General features: G+C 39.8%; 1 protein-coding gene across 1 annotated transcript in view; it reads left to right on the top strand. All coding sequences in view use genetic code 11, as the record gives it.

The window, feature by feature from the left end:
- Positions 1-12,460: 12,460 nt before the first annotated feature.
- EGR_00597 (Voltage-dependent P/Q-type calcium channel subunit alpha-1A) overlaps positions 12,461-21,058 on the top strand; it is a gene marked incomplete at both ends in the record, with an annotated part of 19,129 nt that continues 10,531 nt past the window's right edge. Inside the window, 10 exons of the mRNA XM_024489846.1 lie at positions 12,461-12,783; positions 13,099-13,298; positions 14,431-14,597; positions 14,769-14,908; positions 15,323-15,414; positions 15,502-15,648; positions 16,123-16,182; positions 19,010-19,296; positions 19,351-19,454; positions 19,905-20,020. Coding sequence (XP_024355843.1) covers positions 12,461-12,783; positions 13,099-13,298; positions 14,431-14,597; positions 14,769-14,908; positions 15,323-15,414; positions 15,502-15,648; positions 16,123-16,182; positions 19,010-19,296; positions 19,351-19,454; positions 19,905-20,020 — 1,636 coding nt within the window. The remainder of the gene's footprint in view (positions 12,784-13,098; positions 13,299-14,430; positions 14,598-14,768; positions 14,909-15,322; positions 15,415-15,501; positions 15,649-16,122; positions 16,183-19,009; positions 19,297-19,350; positions 19,455-19,904; positions 20,021-21,058) is intronic.

The raw sequence follows: 21,058 nt of genomic DNA on the forward strand, positions 1-21,058 counted from the left end.
TCTCATTTCAAATAAGGCAGAAGCACACATCTAAGGCTAGTAAATCAAGGACTAATCAGTAACCTGCGATTGTGAAAAGTAGATACAATCAGGGAGACTTTGTACAAATTCGATAATGGTTGTATTGACCATTCAAGTAATTCATCTAATGCAGGTGTGTTGCGTCCTCTGGAAGAAGGTGCTTTTGCAGTTATTAGTTTATTATCCCAATTACTATAGTCATAAATTCGTACGAATTAAGGTTATGTCCGGGAGTAGAGTAGCACAGAAACCCAAATCATTAGGCTAGTCACGTGATGCACTGTTTAACTTCCCTGCCACATGCTAGAAGCAATGATTGAATCCCAACCTTTTTGTCACCTTGGGGTAATTCAGTGTACTCTCACGCTTTCCAGCCACAAGGGCAAGCGTACTAATGCATGGATCGTTGCAAACGCAGGAATAGTGCTTGAGAGTGGGCTTAAGAGAAGAAACTATATTTGAACTTTACTGCACGTTCTAACCAGCTACCGCAGATTTTCTGCTGGAATGTCTAAATGAAGCAAAAGATTAACTGAGCATGACAAAATTGCTTAATAAAGTGAAGTACTGGTAAAGGAGCGTCACCACAAGTAGCGTCTTTTAAAATTGGGTCCGGAATAAGCCTCAATGTCCTTGCTAAAGCCACTTCACACAGAATTTGAAATTTTAAAGCCAAAACATTACACTCAGATACAATAATAATATAACTAACTGTCCTGTTTTTTAAACGCATTTGTTCTGATTTTACAAAAGAATAGCGGCAGCTAAAGTTGAGGCGTTCTAAAAGCAACAAACGAAGATTTTCTGATGACGGAATGGGAACTAATTTAAGGAATTTTAAGGTAATGCATGTCTTTCTAGAGTCTAAACGATGATAACTCCACATCCTCAGGCTGACTCAATGGCTAAATTCTCAAAGTAGCTACAATTGAGTTACTCCGGGCTTCTACACAGCAGATGGTGAGAATTCCCATCACATTTTAAGCCCTCTACGCTTGCGTTGTCACAAAACCTAGCACTGAATAAAGTCGATGCTAACTTTATAGAAACCGATCTGGCACATTGGCATCGGCTAAACAAGTCACTCATCACGAAACTTCCAGGAATGGGTTATGCGTCTGCCAAAACTGTCACCTAATCAAAGAGAAATTAGTCAAAGCTTTAGAAGACAATAGGCTAATTTAGCTTATCAGTCGAACATTAATTTAGACCAACAGAACTCTAAAAGGCAGGAGATTATAATTGCTATAGGTTCCACATGGCAGTGATTGCATCAGTATGCAATGCCTGCTCCTGCATCAACCAAAACAGTCAATCAAGGTAGTAAATTTTAGTGCTTTTCTCGTAGATTGTTTTTGTGATAGCACTTTTTACCACTAATAAGCCAAAGTCGTTGATTAATGTTTCCTGAATTTACTGTTGATTTCATAAGCTTCTAAAGAACCTTACCAAATTTACTCTCCTGCGCTCTAAGCCATCAAGCAGGAATCTTTCCTGCTTGCCAAAAAATAAATTTTGTCCATTCCTGGATGAACACTTCTTTCATGAATTTTAGCTCAAGAGTTCACTGTACTCTTGTGAGGCTCTAAATTTACGGTTCACCGTAATCACCGCTGCTCTGAAGACCAGGCTTAGTCTTTGTCTTCATAACGCACCTCACGGAACTTTGCAAGTTAGAAAGTAATTGCTACGTCGGGTTATTTTAATCTAAGTGTCATTGGAGATCCAAAAGGTAGGCATATTCTTCATAATAGCTTCAAAGTGGTAAAAATTATTCCATATTATATGATCCAGACTTTGCCTAGCTAGCATGAAGCATCAATCATTCAGACCTACCCAAAATGACCAACCAATTATGATAGTTATCTCACTTTAAAAAAAATTGTTGCCTGACTTTTGTGAGAACTGCTTTTGTGATTAAAGACAAAGTCAAGAAATTTGCAACAACTAGCTCGGGTTTTAATCTAAGCACTTGAGACGTCGAAAGTCAGCCACGTAGCTAAAACAACTTGATTCAGAATTCTCTCACACTGCTTCTTCAACCTTTTGTTTCGCAGTTGGCTTACGAGCCAGTGGTCAAGGCTTGAGCATCTTGTATGGTGTTTGTTGCTCCGTCGTCCTTCTAGATCAGTGGCAAAAGCGACACTGCCCTGTTGTGCGAAAGTCCATGACTCGATGAGCCAGTTGACGTAGTGCCTCATGGGATTAGTAGGCCTTGGTGTCGTTAAGGGTCGTGGCTACCAGCTAGGAAGTGGAATGGCAGTAAAAATTCACTGGAAGACGCTAAATAGTACCTGTATGAGCCATTAAAATAGAGGGATGAGATTGTTGATAAAATGGGAATGGCGGGTTTTTCTTTGCCCAAGGGCGATTGACAATGGAGTCCATTAAAAGAAAACTTAAAAAGTTAAGCGCATAGACCACTGTAAAAACAGGGCAGTAAAGTCTACAATGGGCTCAGACACTAATGCAGCTAGTGGTGCCTAAGGTAACAAAGGATTTGTTCACATCGACCATTAAGGTCTCAATAACAAATATTAACTGGTCTTCACCATTGAGGTCATTCGTGCTGGGAGCTTTCTTTGCTAGACTCCATAACATAGTAGGCCAGAGGGTGCATAAAAATAAAGCCAGAACAATAAAACAACAAATCATCTATGCCTGGATTGTGCTCACCACGTGAGCCTCTCACCAGCAGACTCAAAAGCACCACCTTAGAGACTTCTGTTTGAGCCCCTTGAAATCTTCAAGGGTCCAATAAGGGTCTTATATTCTCTTGTACAGCTTCTACACATAGGGGAGGAGTCTCGGGAAAAAGTGCCAATTATAAGCAGTACACGATTAGAAAGTCACTGAGAATTCGCTACTGAAAGATGGAGGGAGGTTTTATTTTTATAAGAATTTTTTTCTCTTTCTGGTATAACCGTATTTTGGGGTTTTATTAATTACCGTTCAACTGCTTCTATGGTGGGAATTTTCGCTTTGAGTTTGCATGGCATGTGAGAGAGACATTCCCGCATTCCATTCTTGGTTCAGTCAGTGGGCATTTGATTGAAGTAACTGCGAAATAATCAACCATCGCACTCCTGCAGAAAAGTGGTTTCTGCAACAGACGAAACAATAAAATCCCTTTTTTTATTTATTAGCTTGAAGGAGAGCAACAAGCTCTTCTGCTCATTAACATTTGCTTACTTATATCAATTGACCAGTGAGCAAGGTTTGGTGACGAGCACGCATTCGACCAGAGAATCGTTATGGCGGTGATCTGGTTTATGACATTTTGGCGTTGTGGGAAGGTTGTGAGTTAACCTGTATGTGGATTCCACTGCCTTCAAAAGGATTGACAGCACAATCAGGCACCAGCTTATAGCGGTCTATATCTCGAGTACCGACTGCTTCACCTTAATACGAGGGAAATGACACATTTTCCAGTGGACAAAAGTCCGAGCTTCCAGCTTAAAAAACACAATTTTTAGTGAGAGGTGTACTTCATTTTCTAAAAAAATATGTACCACGAATCTCAATAAACAGAAAGCCATGCGATAAATACTTAACAAATCACCATGACTTTTTTAGCTAATTGGTTTATCTTTCATGGTGGATGCCAAAATTGTTATCACTTGCTTTTTTATAGCAGAATTTTAATAGTTTTTAATTTACTTCAAAAATGGTAGACTGAAATTCGCAAAAATTGAACCTAAGGGGAAATTATGAACCTATTTTAGGTGGTTTTTATGAAATAGATGTAAGTAGTGTAAACAGTGCCGACGTTTCCACCAAGATTATTTTGCTAATGGTAGATGAAACACGATCATCACAATTTAGTGCTCAATGATTCACCATTCAAGAAATAGATCAAGACCCAGAGTCAGTTAATTAGGACTCCAAGTTTCATGTTCAAGTTATTGCTAGAAGGGCAACTAACCTCCGATCTTGCTAAGAAATGATCTAAAATATTCTAACACGAGCACATACTGCATATTTTTACATAAAAAATATGTTACTAGGAAATAAACCTATGCATTAGCCACGCGAATGTAACGCGACTTTGCAAAACACGAAGATTTCGCTTAAAGACACAAATAAACATAGTAATTTACTAATAAGTTGGCTCAGAACACGGATTATAAATAGTCAACTTCTTAAATTGAGAAAAAGCCTCTTATACTCTACTGAATCACTGTGGCAAATGTGGATCGTCAAATGTGACATTTTAGAACTTGGGTGACAAACAGTTTCAAAAGACTATCATCCGTTTATCTGCTGAGAAAAGGTTTGAATGTTGCTTTAAACCACTTCTTCTCCTGGTAATTGTTGATCAAATAATCACCGTATAAAAATGCATAAGCTTTTGGTTAAAAAATTAGACATGATAAGTTAATCACTCCCAACTTAAATAAATACAGTCTTCTATAGGTAATAGGCGACAGGTAGGCACCGGAACTCGGTGACTTGAGATTAACAGGCAGAAACTAAACGTTTTACTTCACTAAAAGACCTCAAACACTCTCGTAAATTCAAACTTTAGAAGTGCGAATGTGGAGGTGAATGCGTGCACATGCGCGTAACATTTCCTAGGCAAATTGACGCGACGCACAAACAACCAATGGGGGCTGCGGCTTCAGTAGAACAAGTAAACCAATTAGATAAACTATGCAATTAGCACATTGGCGAAATTTGTGCCACCATCCACTCAAACGATAGCCTCATTTAACCAACTTACTTTGGCTTGAAAAAAAATATCATTTGCGAGTGCCTCAACTTGTCGCTTATTAGATTAGGCTACCGGTTATAAGGTGAGGTAGGTGAACAGGTTGCAGCATGCCAATTTGCCAGACCCAGTAATGGCGTGTGATTAGTAGATGGCATTGGCTAACACACCGGAGTTTTAGCTGTTGAAGGAGGTTGCCAAACTCAGCCTGCTCCATACTTATTGGCGAACGTGATGAAACGCCCTTTTTTTGTTCGATGCAGGCGCACAAACGTTTTACAAGTGATGCCACGTCAACGGAAATACCTAAAAATAACCTGTACTTACACTCAGCAGTAACGTTGTGTGAATCCGACTGGATATGGACGAGATGGTCATTATGAAATTCCCATTGTTGAGACTGCTTAAAGGGGACAAAGTTCTGCTTGCCAAAAAGCAACCAGATCAGTTAAAATTAAAATTATGATGAGGCGACTAAAACGTAATATAAACTATTTATTTATCCACCAACCTTCGCAGGGACGATACCTGGAAATTCCTTCCAGGAAATAGGGATATTTAATTTTGTTTTAAAGGCCTTGCAAAAAAGATTTTATTGTTTTATAATTGTGACCTATCAGCGCACTTATAAGTAGGTAGCTATGCTCCTGGCTTTCTGCCTAGTGGTTTTTACTAAGAAAAGTACCATCTCAGTAACCTTTATGCCAACATTTGTAGGGCTCTAAATTTATTCGCAATATAAGTTTTTGAATTGATTCCCAAATGATATCTGACCGGAAACCAAATATAGCTAGGATAAAATCAACTTTGAGCTATTTGTTTTCTACTTTTGTAATACATCAACTGCTTTCTTAACTCTCGGTTTTGGTTAGGGGGCACTTAGGGGCTTAGCCTTTGTACCTTCGCTGGATGAACTAGCCTCCAGGACGTGTCAGTAGCCCCAAACCCTTGTGTGCATCAGTAACACGTCCTACAGTAGTATTTGTCTTCTTTCAACTTCAAAAAAGGGTCCGGACCCTGTATCGGTGGCAGCAGAAAACACAAATATCCTGATTTCTACTCCTAAATGCAAAATTTCAAAGTGACGGAGAAGGGAACAGGCTGCGGATGGGAAAATCTGTGACCACTATGTTCTGCACGAATGCTATTAATAAGCGAAGCGGCACTAGCCATAAAACTTTTGGAAAAGTTTGTTACAGAGCTGTTTACGATGCCGATTTGAAGGTGTAAAATGCCAGATAACGCGATACCTCCTTCACTTCTGCAGTAGGTGGAGGGAACCCAGACAGATATGGCTGGGGAGCATTGAAGTGAGAACAACATGTAAAGTTGTAATAGAAGCAAAATCTTACCCCCACACCACTATGCTCAATCCTGCCCTTTGTTACGTGACTAGTTATGGACACGTGTGATGGTAAGCCCATTCCCCCTCCCCGAGAAGAAACCTCAGATCTGGCAGAAATGCCAAGAGGAAATGGTGACGTTGCGATCGAGAATCTTCTCAAATGCATGAAAATTTGGTGCCAGGCATGGGTGGCTCGTGGGTTTTTGCCTCACAGAACTGATTACTTTGTGATGGTTGACGCAGGAAGTCGATCAGGAGGCGCGCCAGAGACGACGCTCAAGAGAAAAGAGGGGCAACGCAATACTTTTTGGCTTGTTTAACTTTAGATTATGGTAAAGGGACCACCTAGGTCCTCCGCCATCGTACCTTCGCCGGGTGGGCTGGCCTCTGACCACGTTGAATACTTGTATATTCTGCTCCCATATTGTCTTTTTTCGTCTTCAGGAAAGTCTCGAAGCGCTGCAGTTATGATTACTGAAAAGGAAACAGACCAGTAAAAATTAATATTATAGTGAGTCGATCCAAACCTAAAATAAAGTATTTAGTTATTCAGCAACCTACGCGAGGGGATAGGTGGAAATTTCTCCAATGAAGTCGCACTGTTTTGTTCTGTCGAAAACCTTTGACTTCTTTTAAGTAAGAGGCACTACAAATAAGGTTTGATTACTTTATAATGGCATGATCGTACTGCACCTTTTTAACGCATTTATGAGTGGTTATTCATGTTCCTAGCTTTTTGGTAGTGTTTCGTGTTAACAGACCACCAGACCTCGTGTATACGCATAATAAAGCCGTTTCCCGGCTCATGCACCTTAAAGTGTTTTCAAAGAGGACCACGCTACAATAACTAAATGCAAAGCAGATGATTAATTTAATGCATGTAGACGACTCAGCGCAATGGAGATGGTCTGAATACGTTCAAGGAGATGGAGCATTTGCCCATTCTTAGGTTTTTTTTTCCAAATGAGGTGAAGGATCTCAAAAATAGCCTCTACACAGAAGTTCAAACAGTCAGTTAAGTGGTCATGCAAATGTGCCTAAGACCACCAGCTTCTCCTTCGCCCTCCTTTAATGTCCAGACTCTTTTGCAGTCCGTCAAACAAACAGGGTGGTTTTAGGCCCACGCTTTTGGCTTCTGCTTCGTCCTCAACCATGGCAACGCATTACAACTTGACCAGATACCTTAGCAGGCATCCATACACATGTATGTTACAGGTTGATTCAGTAATGACCGACACCTATGAGTTCCATAATCCCAGAATCGGTTACTGTTAGTACTAGCGGTTCAAAGGTGGACCCATCTATTTATGTTCACACAGTTGACGGTAATCTTAATGTAGTCACTGCCATCAATAGGTTTTTTTAATGTTTTACTAAATTACACAGGCTTTTAAAACATGGATTTTCTGGAGATTGATGCTAATCAAGCCTTATTCCTCTGTATCACTAGAATAGGAAGAATTGTTCATTCATTCGCCTTGTTATGCCTTAAAAGGTATCTAGGTCCCCAATCAAAGTCTAATTCCACTGGTATGCGAAATAGTTCTAGTAAACTCAATATCTCTGCAATGTAAATCATAGGTAGGCGTTACAATGCTACAACAGATCTAGGAAATTATTGCTGATTCCTATAAAAAGCGTTTCTTTCAGTCGCTTATATAGGGCCTGGAGAGTAGATATTTAAATTATAAGGCATTGCCTAGTAGATCATAGAAAGGCTGATTTTTTAGAGAAAAATGTGATATGGATAGAGGGTACCAAACCTTTGTCATCCTGCCCAACTATTTTTAACCCGGTTTGGAGAAATACTACTGATAATCACGTAGTGAGAGCTAAATTTCGCAACCAGAATGGGGCTACCGATTCAGCTCTTCAATTTATAAACCGTTCGCTGCGAATCGATGCCCACTTTACAAGATATTTTGAAGAAAAATTCTTACTGGTAGTTCAATCGTCCTAAAATTGGACATCAACATATAAACAACTTTCTTAACGGAAAACCAACCTCAGTGTCGCTTCACATACTTATTTACTACCTCAGAGGCCGGAGAAGAGATGCAAGTCAGCAACGGCGAGCCGAGGCCAAAACAGCTATGGTAGGTTCCGTAAATACCATGCAAACCACGTACAATTCAGCTTGTTTCCCGTCTCAACAACAAGGCCATCTAAGGGATCTCTGGTTTGAGGAAGCTGGATAGTACAAAGTCCATAGCACATTTAGGAAAACCTTTAAAGTTCCAAGTATTCAACAGGGCGTTTACATTTCAAAGTCAAGTTACTAGTTACTAGCTTCTCTCAAGCTTGATTGGTCAGTATAAAGAATGTTTTGATATTGTCAAATATTAAAAAATTATTTAAACGGAAATGGTTTACCACTATGCGATACGGCAATCCATGGTAGCACCTAAACGGCAGCAGTTGATCGCATTTCTCAAAGTTAAACTACCAATGGAAGCTGAACGTAGAAACTCTTCATCATCCACCAAAGGTATTCACTAGACCTGGCACCAACCAAACACCACTTAAATCAAGCTTTTATATGCTCCAGAATACGTTAAGTTAAATTGAACTACCAGTAGTAATTGTTTTTTTGTTTTGCAAATTCCTCACTTACTTCGTTCTTCCAAGTTCTTGGCTTCTGCAAGCATATCCAATGTATCGTATAGATTAACCAGACCGATTTTTAGCTGAGATACAGGAGAATAATTTTTGGATTTAAAACAAAGACTTGGCATTTGAAGAATAAATAAATAAATCATGACATTTCAGTAAAAACCCAATAGGCGCTTGGCTAAACACATCTTTGTTCAGACGAATGGCTTTACTAAGATCCTATGCGAACGCGTTCGGTGGAAGCCAAATTTTATGCTTCATTATTTGGACAGCACATCTTTATTAACGGAAAGAATTACGTACACTCAATTACATAAACTGGCATTAATCCAATGGCATAAGTCACTTTGATAAAAATCATGGTAGTATTATCTCTTACGTCTTAATCGAAACTGCTTCCCCATTGCCCAAAAGGTGAAATGCACGAATTCAGGGATTACTCCCACAAAGGGCAAGGGATCTTATCGAATCTGAAATGTTCAAACAACTCTTTTATTCTCTGATCTGGGGTAGGAGGTGAGATGGCAGAAGGAAGAATTTGTGGCATAATTTTGTTGGCCCAACTTTCTACAGACCACATGTGCACTGATTTATGATAGTAGGCAGAGGCAAGTGACGGGATTGTAATTGTATTTTCCAAGAAAAGTTGATAAAAGTACAGGTGTCTGAGGAACTTGCTGAAAGGCACAGCATTCGAGCATGCATTTCCTTTCTCACCTAATCACTGCAGTCTACCTTGAAAAGCTCGTCTGAAGGACAAAGCAAAACAGTTTCCCCATTTTTTAAGTTTTGGGCCTTACTACATCATATTAGAGACGAAAATAGAGGATTTTATTCCGCATTTATCTTTAGAATAGACACCAGAGTAAACACACTTCTTGACGCATCACCACCTATTGACAGGAAATATTTGGGCTTTGGGGAGGTATAATTACTTAAGTGATTAAGTGGATTTAAATTGGGGGTGACACTGCTTGGGTAATATACTTAACGATTACCTTAACTGGTAGCTTTGTCATGTGATGGACGCATGCTCCTTTTGACAGATAATTCTTCTCCGATTTTGCTTCCACTTTTCCAGCACTTTCATGTGCTATTCTAGTTTATTTGATTTATCATTCCTAATTTAATCCTATAATATGTGTCACATATACACATATTGTGTAATCATAATTTAAAATACCCACAATCACATTTACTAGCTACAGGTGGACTCATTTTTCCGCCGGAAGCGCGATTGCAGATGCCCACGTTAGCACTGCCCGGATTGTTCTAGAATTTTCATGGCACATCAAGATGATTTTCGAGATCATTACTGTGTGCCTTCATTTGCATATGCTTCCGTCAATTGCACCAAAACATACGTGTCAAAGTCTTGTCATGTTTAATAACTTCCAGAATGATGTTCTAGTTAAGCATTCTTTCAGATGAAATTTGGATTTAAGTCGCTCTTTAGTGTCGGTAAATGTGCACTCCGTTTCAAAGATTAGGCCTGGTAAATTGCCCCTGAGATATTTATTTAAGCATATTGTATTGAAAGAAGCGAATCCAAACCAAAATCTTGAGAACGGATCATGACTAAAGTGCCCCTCCATGCAATTGTTAAAACTTAAATGGGCACTTGGATATCCTAATACTAAAAAACAGTAAGATTTGATTTTTAAAAATGAATTTTATGCTCACTAATAGCCACTTGCAAGTCCCCACTTCCCACCACTTTAGTGCAAAAAGGGACCACTTCAAGAGGGCACCCGTTGCACTTTTTTTGCTGCAATACGGAATAAAAAGTGGCACATTTAACAGGATCTTAGACGCAGATTTACCATCCATCTACCCCATTTGATAAGATTTTAGTATTAAACACACTGGGCTAAAGTTTGGATTTATCTTACTTTTTCAGCAGAGATGCATTGGAAATTGAGGAGCCCACCTTCAGGAACAAGAACTTAACGGTGGAAAAAAAAAACTGCAAATTGCAAGATTTGTATCTAAGGTATTAACATTTTCGTCTCTAGAAAAGTTCCCATATTTGCTGTCCACTTTTCCCACTTGACTGGGAAAGTCACACACATAAGGCACATTTGATTGGACGGAAATAAAAAAATAACCATTTATGCCACATTGGGACAGTAAAACACGTCCTCTGGGACCTTGTTAACGAGGGTATTAATGAGTGAGGCTTCACTGAATTTACAGCTTTTTCGACTCAGAGCATGCATTAATTGACTCCAAAGTGTAATGCAAATTCGTCCAAGAAAGCGTTCATGAGGAGTGAAAACAACTAGACCTTTATTGTCGGCTACGCTCACCGCCTGATTAGGCGATTGTCACTTCTGTTGTGACTGCACCCTTTGCGTCATTTGGTGCTGGGTCAATCACATAAAATGGGGAAAAAACTGAGGAACTTGAATGGCTTATTGAAGATCAGCAGGAGAGACCAAGTGTCCGCTCACTCACCAGAGTGGTGAGCATGGACAAGTCAAACGAAATTTTGGCATCACCTCTATGGTGGGAAACCTTGGAAAGAGTCACTCGAAGTGTTTTGATAAAACGGCTAAAAAATCTATCTTGCGTCAGCATTGAATATCAAACAAGTGCATGAACAAAACTCTTTGGCAAAGAATTATAACCGTTCATTGTTCTTTAGCACAAATTTTCGGGATCAAATCTAGGCCTGAGAGTCTTTGCTTCGATGAATTCGTGGCGGATCTAGTGCAGGGAATTGATCAACGCCTAGCTCTCCCAAAAATAAGTTGACATGAAATTGTTGTTCCCATGTAAATAAAAGTACAAATTGCGGCGAATTTATTCAAAATATGTCCATGCATGAAGGCAGTAAATCCAGCATCGGAGTCAAGATTGATGAGTCCTCAATTAAAGCGCTTTATTGACCGCAAACATCATTCAGCATCATTTTAAAAAACAACGGTGAGTAAAAGGACAAAATAAATAGCTTTTATGAAAAATGAAACCATTACAACTGCAGGCATCATATTCCACATAGGTAATTATTACGGAAACAATGGACTCATACTTATTCTTCCTCTCTGAGTAAACAAAAAAAGCTTGTAAGGAATGCATATGAGTGAGCAATAAATAAGGAACAAACGCTCAAGCTATAAGTTCGGAGAAATCGTTTAACATTGCTTGCTGCTTCAGATGGCCTCATGCACACACTTCCCTACAGCCGTGTTAATAAAGCCTGGCAGATTGATAAAATGTCCGGTGGGCTGCAACAAGCCACAACCTGTCGAGAGCGCAGAATTTATACAGGAATGAGCGTCTGTGTACGAGGGCAGTCCGGCGGCGGCAGTTGCCGTATCGACATGCACTCACGCGCGCGCATCTGCATGCTGCACTGAGTGTCGCATGAACCGAACCATATCGGGCGGGCGCAGCTGATTGGTTAGCCCGCCAGCCAGTGAGTAACCTGGTCAGCCAATTCGCTCGCACCCTCATACCTCAAAATTGAACGAAACGTGTGCGTCCGAGGCTGCGCACGCACGCATGCACAACGCGTGCATTCACGTCCGAGTGCAGCAAAATTTCGCTCTAAAATGAGTCTGTGTGAGTGAGTGAGTGAGACAGTAAGGGAACAAACGCACGAACGCTGTGAACGTGTTTTTCGTGAGCGTGAGCTTGTATGCCTCGGAGGCAGAGTACTTCCCTCGTTATCGTCATTAACATCGCCGACAGACACTGCCACGACCACCGTGCCATCGTTGCACTGTCGACTCCACCAAAGAGGATGTATTTAAAGCTACACCAGTATGACTAGGATTGTTGCATCTGGGGAGGAATGCGCTGGCAGCAGAAGCCCCATCGACTGCGGTGGTAGTAAAGTTGGTGGTGGGGACGGCTACGGTAGCCCCAAGTCGGGCATCACTTCGTTCGGAGTTATCGCGGCCTCTGCAATGCATGGAAAGATGCGGTGCTGTGACACCTCACAAACTTCCCTAAACTTCCACCCCTCCATCTACACCCAACGCCCGGAGAAGACAACCCCCAATCCCGAAAGTGATCCTGAAGCTCAGCCCATCGGTTCGGGGAATAAATTGCTGTTTATCTTTTCCGAAAAGAACGTCATTCGGAAGTACGCGCGAATTATAATTGACTGGGGATATCCTTTTTCATGTCTACTGAGTAAAGGGGAGTTTGAGGTTTCTCAATGTTTTATCAGCCAACCACAGAATACCCTATGAACTCACGTTTCGCAAAAACTTTACCGTTTTTATGCCCTAATATTGGTGAGTCAAGAAAGTCAGACAGTGGAGTTTTCCTGTAGCTAGAACTCCTTGCACGAAAGACGACTATAAGCATTACACCAACTATCTCCGCATCCACTCGCTAATCAGGCGGAAAATGGCTCCTCTCGAGTCATTACAAATGATTATGCATATTTTGTTAGTAAATTTTTGACCATAAATAATGCCAACTTTGATGAAAACGTGTTGGATTACCTACGCGCAGAAATCCGGTGCCTAGAAAGCGGTTGGTTGTTTTTTTCGCCTGAAGACAGCATAGTCTTAAGAGCCGCTAATGACTCCAAATATTCCGGTCAAGCAGAAGCCTATGGGCTTCCCCTCTGCGGACCTCAAGAAGTCGAAGGTTGTTTGCGCACCGAGCGGTTTTTACTGTGTAACGCAACGAGTTTCTGGCATAATGTAGTACGCTTTTTGCACTAAAACGCTTTCAAATGCCGTCAAGTCAGCCTTTTGTTGGCCGGATTGAGACTTCCAATTTGTTCGCTTTTTACTTTCGAATCGAATGATTAACATGGCAAACTTTGTACGATAAACTTAGAAAATTTGACTTTTGACTGAGGAGTACTATTTACAAGACGTGTAGCAGCAATTCTTGAATTATTTTTTTATTTTTCCTGTTATGAGTTCTTCAATTGGATAAATTTACCATCCAAATTGGCCTGAGAGAGGCGTACAAGTTTGTAAAATAGTGTCAAATTTGATCACCCTTCCATAAACTAACACTAGGATGCATTTAGAAGACTAATTTGCTTTCCTGTTAGTTCCACAAGACCAAATAGTATTTGCATTCCTTGTGACATTGGTTAGTTCTTAAACGACGTATCCTATGTCTGCAATAGTTAGTAAACCGAATTTTGGCTCAAAATCTGAAAATGCAATAGGCTTGTTGTAAACACTTTTTGCAACTCCTTGGTTTGTGTAAAATGGAACACATTATCATGATCGACTGTAAAATAAGAAAGGTAGCTGAAGATTCGTTGCAGTAATCGGTGGCTCAAGCCAGGGCTGTTTAATTCCCATCATAACCATTTATTATACCCTTCACATTCATAGAACATAAAACAGTATCTGTGTGAATGGAAATGAGCTAACACAAATAGTCCTTTTTTTCATCCCTAGAGCATGTAAAATTCACCAGTTTTCAACCCGGTTCACTGTTTCCTTAATAGTACGATTTCGTGTGTTTGTCTCGGATTTAAATTGCGAAAAGTGTTCGCCAAAATTTGTTAGAATTTAAGTCTTTCTTGCTAAAGTATTACATCATAATGTACAAAAGGCTATCCACGAACTTCAATGTAATGTACTAGTACACCCATTAGCATTTGAATGAAAATTTGATATTCACACACGTAAGAAAAATTTGGCACCCACTGCGTTTGAATTTGACAAAAGATGGGCTATCTCGCCCATTCAACTATGCTCCACATCGCAATTTTCCCTACCAAACTAATGGGGCACTCAACAACGCTCCCAAGTGCTCGTTGTATTCTATCGAACGAGGAAAATATCCTTAACCACCTTTTTCTTCTGGTCCACGCCCTTCGAGTATATGGTTTTGCTCACAATCACCGCCAACTGCATTGTTCTCGCAATGGAGCGTCACTACCCTTCTGGTGACAAGTCAGCTCTTAGTGAAAGTCTCGTGAGTTGAAGCCGCGGATTTTGTACATTTTCAAGTACTTAACGACAAATCCAAGTAGGTTTCTAATTCTCTGTAACATACAACCGGATTGCTACATTCTTCACATGCGCTTCACCAAATACACTTTTCTTAGTCGAATCGGGATCATAAATATTTTACCCTTACTTCTAGGAGCAAACAGAGAAGTACTTTCTCGGAATCTTCTGTGTGGAGGCCTTGCTCAAAATTGCCGCTTTAGGATTCGTACTCAATGAAGGTGCCTACCTACGAAGTATCTGGAACATAATCGACTTCATAGTCGTGGCGACCGGGTAAGTAACTTTTTAGTACATGATTCTGGATTTTACTCATTCTCTCGCTCCATGTCCTTATTCACAATTTAGGACGTTGCTTCAAGGTCATTAGGAGGGATGTTAGTAATCCACCACTGTCATTAAGGTAATAGGAGTAATTGCAGGTTGCTCGCTTTACTGAATGCCCACTGTGATTCACCACTAACGGCCTACTTTAAATGTTTTCATGGCGCTCTGTTGCTCTTAAAATCACCTTTATTAACCATGATGGAGTTCCTCAATTTGAGACAAGTCACTTCCGACAACCAACTGGATGGTTCACAGAGTCATGATTGAATTTGAATAGGATACATCACTGCGTTTTTTAACGTTTGTTTAATTCACATCGACCCATCTAAGCTTAAATGAGATGTTTTCATCTTTCCATTTCAGTTTGCTGGCGTACATTCTGCCCAACCTTAATCAACCAGCACTTCGCGCTCTGCGGGTGCTGCGGCCGATCAAACTGGTCACTGGATTCGAGAGTTAGTTTCGTATTCACCTTGCATCTATCGTTCACTCATTCCTCCCTCAAGATCATCTATACCTCTTTACCCTTTTGTTGGTTACAGGTCTGCAGATTGTGCTCAAGTCTATATTTAAAGCAATGGCACCTCTTCTTCAAATAGGTCTTCTGCTTCTTTTTGCAATCACCATCTTCGCCATTGTTGGATTGGAATTCTATTCTGGCGCCTTCCATATGACCTGCTTCGATGAACGTGAGTGGACTATTCTTCCTTCTGTTGAGATCCTGGAGACGAAAAAGTAAGGGCCACCATGTAATGCTTTTGGCTAGAGGAAATTTGTTTAGCTCAACTAATGCGTCCCATGTCTGAGCAAGAACTTATTTTAGCCGACTCATTTATTGAAGAAACTTGTGTAGATTTCCTAGCTGCTTTCTGCACTGATTTAATTTACAGGACTATTTTTGGATGCCTCCTCCCCCTTTCCTTCAGAAAGATACTCCAAGGCTCGTGAAAATGATTATAGAAATTCCATGTGATTTGAGACCAAGAGGAAGGGGCTCCTGTTTTAGTAAGAATTTCGGAACAACTTAATTTCATTGAAAGAATGACGGCCGAGTCAAAGCAATATGACAATTATCTTTCACGACGAAGAATAAGGTGTTAGACAATAAATTACTTCAATCTTGGAGCAAAATGGTAGTCCTGTTCAGTTTTCCTAAAATATAGATTACGAAAATGACATCGCGGAGAATTACTTGAGCAACCGAAAGTGGAAGCAAGAATCAGGTAATTCTACTTAACTGGACAGAATGATTTGAAAGTAGGTGGTTTGCAACATGCGGTTTTTTTATTTAATCGAACACCTTCTAGCCCATGTGGAAAATTTTACCGACTGAAATGCAGTTACTGCTTAAAGGGTGTCATTTAGGAAGCGTAGTGTCTACCTTGTAATTGCCAGGTCTTGTCAGCCCGCCTGTCTCCTTCCGCTCCGTAGGCGCATGGCTCATGTGGTCGTGCGATCGAAAAAGGTCACGTCACTCGACTGGATTCCCTTGAAAGCTCGTTGAGGCTCAAAGCAATTGTCGCTAATTGATCACACACGTCCCCGATGCGAAGTCATTGAAACAAAACTGCTCAAAACTTTTTCGTTTCCACTTCAACACAGTTGCACCGTATGACGAACAGGATCATGCTTGACCAAAAGGACCGTTTGTGAGGAATTTTTAGGCCTCGGGGTTTTGAGTGAAGAAGCCTAAATTTACCGAGCTCTTTGTTTAAATATGTGTTTCCTAATAGAGTGGTGGGAAGAAATTGAATGCAAACAAGTGGGCTTGGCGACAATACATGTTTGTGTTCTGGGGGCGTGCGTCAGCCAGAGTTGAATACGATCGATGCGCAAAATTATTGCTAAGGTATTAGAATACTACAAGATACTTTTGCACTAAATAAGTAATTTGTGAGACTTATTGTGTCTTTTTGACGGATTCCTTTCATCTGTTCATACTACCTTGGCCCATGCCTCAGATATTTCAACAACGAAATTTGGCAACTCAATCGACAGTGCAAAATGTAGTACATGGTCAATGGTAGAAATAGGCATAATTTATGTAATTTGTTAATTACTACACAACAAAAATTGAGCACTTTTATGTTTCACAAGTGATCATCAAATCACTGAAATTCCGAGGAAATATCACAAATTGTCTGTTTGCATTGTTATTCCATGTCTCAGTTGTCGTCTAGTCTAAGCCACCCAATATTTCCACAAATTCTTATCAAAATCTCTAAAATTGTTTTATTTTGCTAGCCTTTTATGGCTAATCTGAGCCTCAATAGAAATGAATTAAACTTACCGTAACCATGGTAATTTGAAATACAGAGCCAAAATTAGAAACTTTTGGTTTGATAGTTAAAGCATCACTACATTATTATTGATATGTGAAGCTCTAATCTTGCGTCCTTCTTACTTGAAACCACCAGGATTTATTTACTAGGTCGTAAAAGGAATCGCTTGTCTACTCATTTGTAGACACACTAATCCGACAAACGACGGCGATGTATTTTATCCTCACTTTTAAGATGTTTGCTGACTTGGGCAAAATTCACCCACAAAATATGTTGTAGCCCATTTATTTTGCGTAAAAGCAAGGCTGTATTCAGAAGCTGTTTCGTATACTGCACGGAATCCTGTTACAAATTAAACAGCCTCCTCTATTTTCAAAGTAATGTGTCCTTTCTTCCACCAGAAAACGCTAAGACCTCAACATTCGGTGGAAGATTGTTGCATACGTTAGTGTGAAAAACGAAAGGCAACCTTGTATGGTACTGTAGTGCGTCATGTCACCTTTGACTTCTCAATTGTGAACCTGACTTTTCACTCAGGTGAGATCAGGAAAACAGAACTGCGTCTCAATGCCAATAGTTACTTAGATGATCTGTTGTCTATTTATTTATTTACTCAAATGTGAACCGATTACGCCTTCTAGAACAATTTAAACAAATGAAACAATTTTTTCTGTTTCCTATAATGAATTTATTTATGATCGTGCGGTCAGGCATTGTAAACAGTGAACCCGACACCATCAATCTCAGATAGTGTCTTGTGTTCACCGTACTGCCGCACTGTTGAATGTAATCTCTTAATTTTAGCACAAAAGCGAAACTGTTCTGTATGTGACAATAGGGAGAACTATGCCTTTTTTGATCTTAAGTCACAAATAATAAAAAAGCGAAATAAAGTTGGACAAAATAATAAATGTGACTTTTGGCCGTAGGATATAAGGGTCGAAGAGTCATTTGTGAGAGAGACTATCGTAAGTCAATGGGTGCTGTTCTTACTAAGTATTAAGTTGTTTGAAATCTGAGTCTAATCGAACACAAAGGTTAGCATTAGTTGGAAGAAGAACTCGCATTTCGACTACTAGGCGCTTGCTTGGGAGACTTCTCTTGAGCAAATTAATTCTGTTTTTCTTTTGATACCTTTTTGAATAAGGATGAAATTTCCCAAAAGTAGAAGAATGAATTCCTGATGAAACTTGATAAAGTATTGCTCATTGCGATACTTCCTAAATTATCGCTCATGAATGGATAAACCTTTCGATTGTGACGAGTAGTGCGCCAATTTTTCACAGCTTTTTACCCACTCCCCATAGTACGTCATCCTGTGAGGCATGATTTTTAAAGACTGCATTAAAGCATAATTTTATATAGCTAAAAGAACAACATTTGCTCGTTGCAACCGATCGGCAAAGTAGTCCTTTTAACTTATGATATAACATTTTGTATTCTTCTAGCTAGCCTTTTATTAAAAATGCCACTCAAATGGCGATTTGTCGTTTGTTCGGATCTTTATAATTTGTACGAACGAAATTTTATTCTAAAAATAAACTAAGAAGATTTGACTTGTCGGACTTTCGTTAAAACTTTTAAAGGTGCCGATGTAAAATATGGAAATGGACTGAAATCCATATTACAACAAATATGACTTACAAAAATCAGACATGATTTTAGCGGATAGCAGAAAGCATTCCAAATAGTCGAAAAGTTGGAATAAAATTTCTCTCGAATTTGCTGCAAAGTTTAACTACGTCCACTCTTACTCAATGTAAATTAGCAAGATTTATAAAAGATCTGTATCAAATGTCAGGCAACCCCGACGTTCTCCCCGACTCTATCCCAAACAGTAAGTCGCTCGTGCCCTGCAACATTGGTAACGAGAGCTCCTCGAAGGGCTTCTTCAACGCTGCACATGGCTCCTTTCGCTGCCCCGCTGGGTATGTCTGCAAAGGTTACTGGGAGGGTCCCAATTTCGGCATCACCAGCTTTGACAACATTGGCTATGCCATGCTGACCGTCTTCCAGTGCATCACCATGGAAGGCTGGACGGATATCATGTACATGGTGAGTAGCACCTTCTTTTTAGACGTAATTACATTAATTCAATCTTTTTTTTAGACTTTTGATGCCGTTGGCGACAGATTTAGCGCCTTCTACTTCAGCCCCCTTATTATCCTCGGCTCCTTCTTCATGCTCAATCTGATTCTCGGTGTCCTAAGCGGGTGAGTGTGCAATTTCTTTCCTGATTAGCAAAAACACCCCCTAGGTCTCCAACATTGATAATGTTTCATGAACTGGTTGGATCGTCTATTGAATTCCTCTTCTGATAGCCTGGACCATTTTTCTGTGAATTTTCTTATCCTTATTTAGAGGAATGGTACTCACTTCCCATGTTTTCGTAATGCTTAAAAAAGCAGAAAACCAAACCAATTCACTTTCTTCTTTTTGCGATTTTAAACTTCTTATTAATTGAAAACACATAGACGCTGATAAAATTTCATTTATTACAGGCCGATTTATTAGGAAATAACCAAATGTCTGGGCATCATGGGTTTGTTAATTTTACACAGACTTTGACTGTGGTCCAAATCATCACGACATCGTTGTTTTTCAGACCTAACATATTCCACTACCACCTACCCACAGGCCTGGAAATCCTTTTTTAAATCTAGAGAATTTGCCAAAGAAAAGGAGAGAGTGGAAAAACGGAGAGCATTTCTGAAACTGCGAAGACAGCAGCAAACAGAAAAGGAGTTTGGTGGTTACATGGACTGGATTCAACATGCAGGTAAGATGGCGACACCTTTGCTTAGCTGATCCCATGTAATTCATAATAATACATTTCAATCCATAGGTGAATAAGCTGTTTAGTCAGACAGGAGAATAGAAATTAACACTTCGAGTTGGTGTGAGGATGTCTTTCTGGTTCAATTTCACGCTTTGTTACCATACTTTTAGGAATGTGTCAAATTTAAAACATTGATGTTTTAGGACGGCGTAATTAGAGGCAAAAGCTAATGACGTGATTAGTTTTGGCTAGGTAATTTCACTCTCCTTCTTTTTCTTCTTAACACTAGTACTGCAAAAATGTTCATCAAATTTATCTATAAGTAAAAAATATACCTTTAAGTGGTACACTATTAACTAAAACGGGAAGTTGGAGATATATACACGGTGTTCGGAATGGGTCAATGAATTCACAGAAAAATTCCAAGAAACGTCACTATGCCTCGCTCCGTGTCTCAAGCTTGGATAATGCGGGTTTAAGTCGTAAATCATCTTTTTTTGAGTTTGAAGAGATGGGGATGCTGAAAAACGGTAACAGCGGAACGCAGGTATTTCTTAACACTGCTATGCAGCAGAGATTGTGGATGAGATGTAGCCAAGAGTTGCCTTGTAAAAGGCCACTATTTATCTTGAACAGCTCAGATCAGCACGAGTGAATTTGTCACCCTTTATTAGGAGATGGTTAATATCAGGGATGTGCTTATTCGTGATATAAGGAAAAGTTAATATTTGAAACAACTCTACAACTAATAAATGAATAGTAAGTTACATCGGTTTACAAAGGGACTCAACCAAAAAAGCTATGTTCAAAGGAATTCCCAAAAAAGGTAGGGGAAAAGGCGCACATTACCATTGTAGAAAGATCATGGTTAATGCTTTGAAGAAATAAAACAAAAATTTAGTGGAAATATTGGAATTCGGTCTAGACACTTAGCATTAGGTGGTTTAAAAAGTCCGCGTGGTTTTCGATATGGCATAAAATAATGGCTTGATGTAATATGCAGGGGCTTGTCAAATGCATTTGGTTCTCTTCACTCTT

This window comes from Echinococcus granulosus, assembly GCF_000524195.1.
Source record: "Echinococcus granulosus chromosome Unknown EG_S00002, whole genome shotgun sequence".
NCBI classification, from domain to species: domain Eukaryota; kingdom Metazoa; phylum Platyhelminthes; class Cestoda; order Cyclophyllidea; family Taeniidae; genus Echinococcus; species Echinococcus granulosus.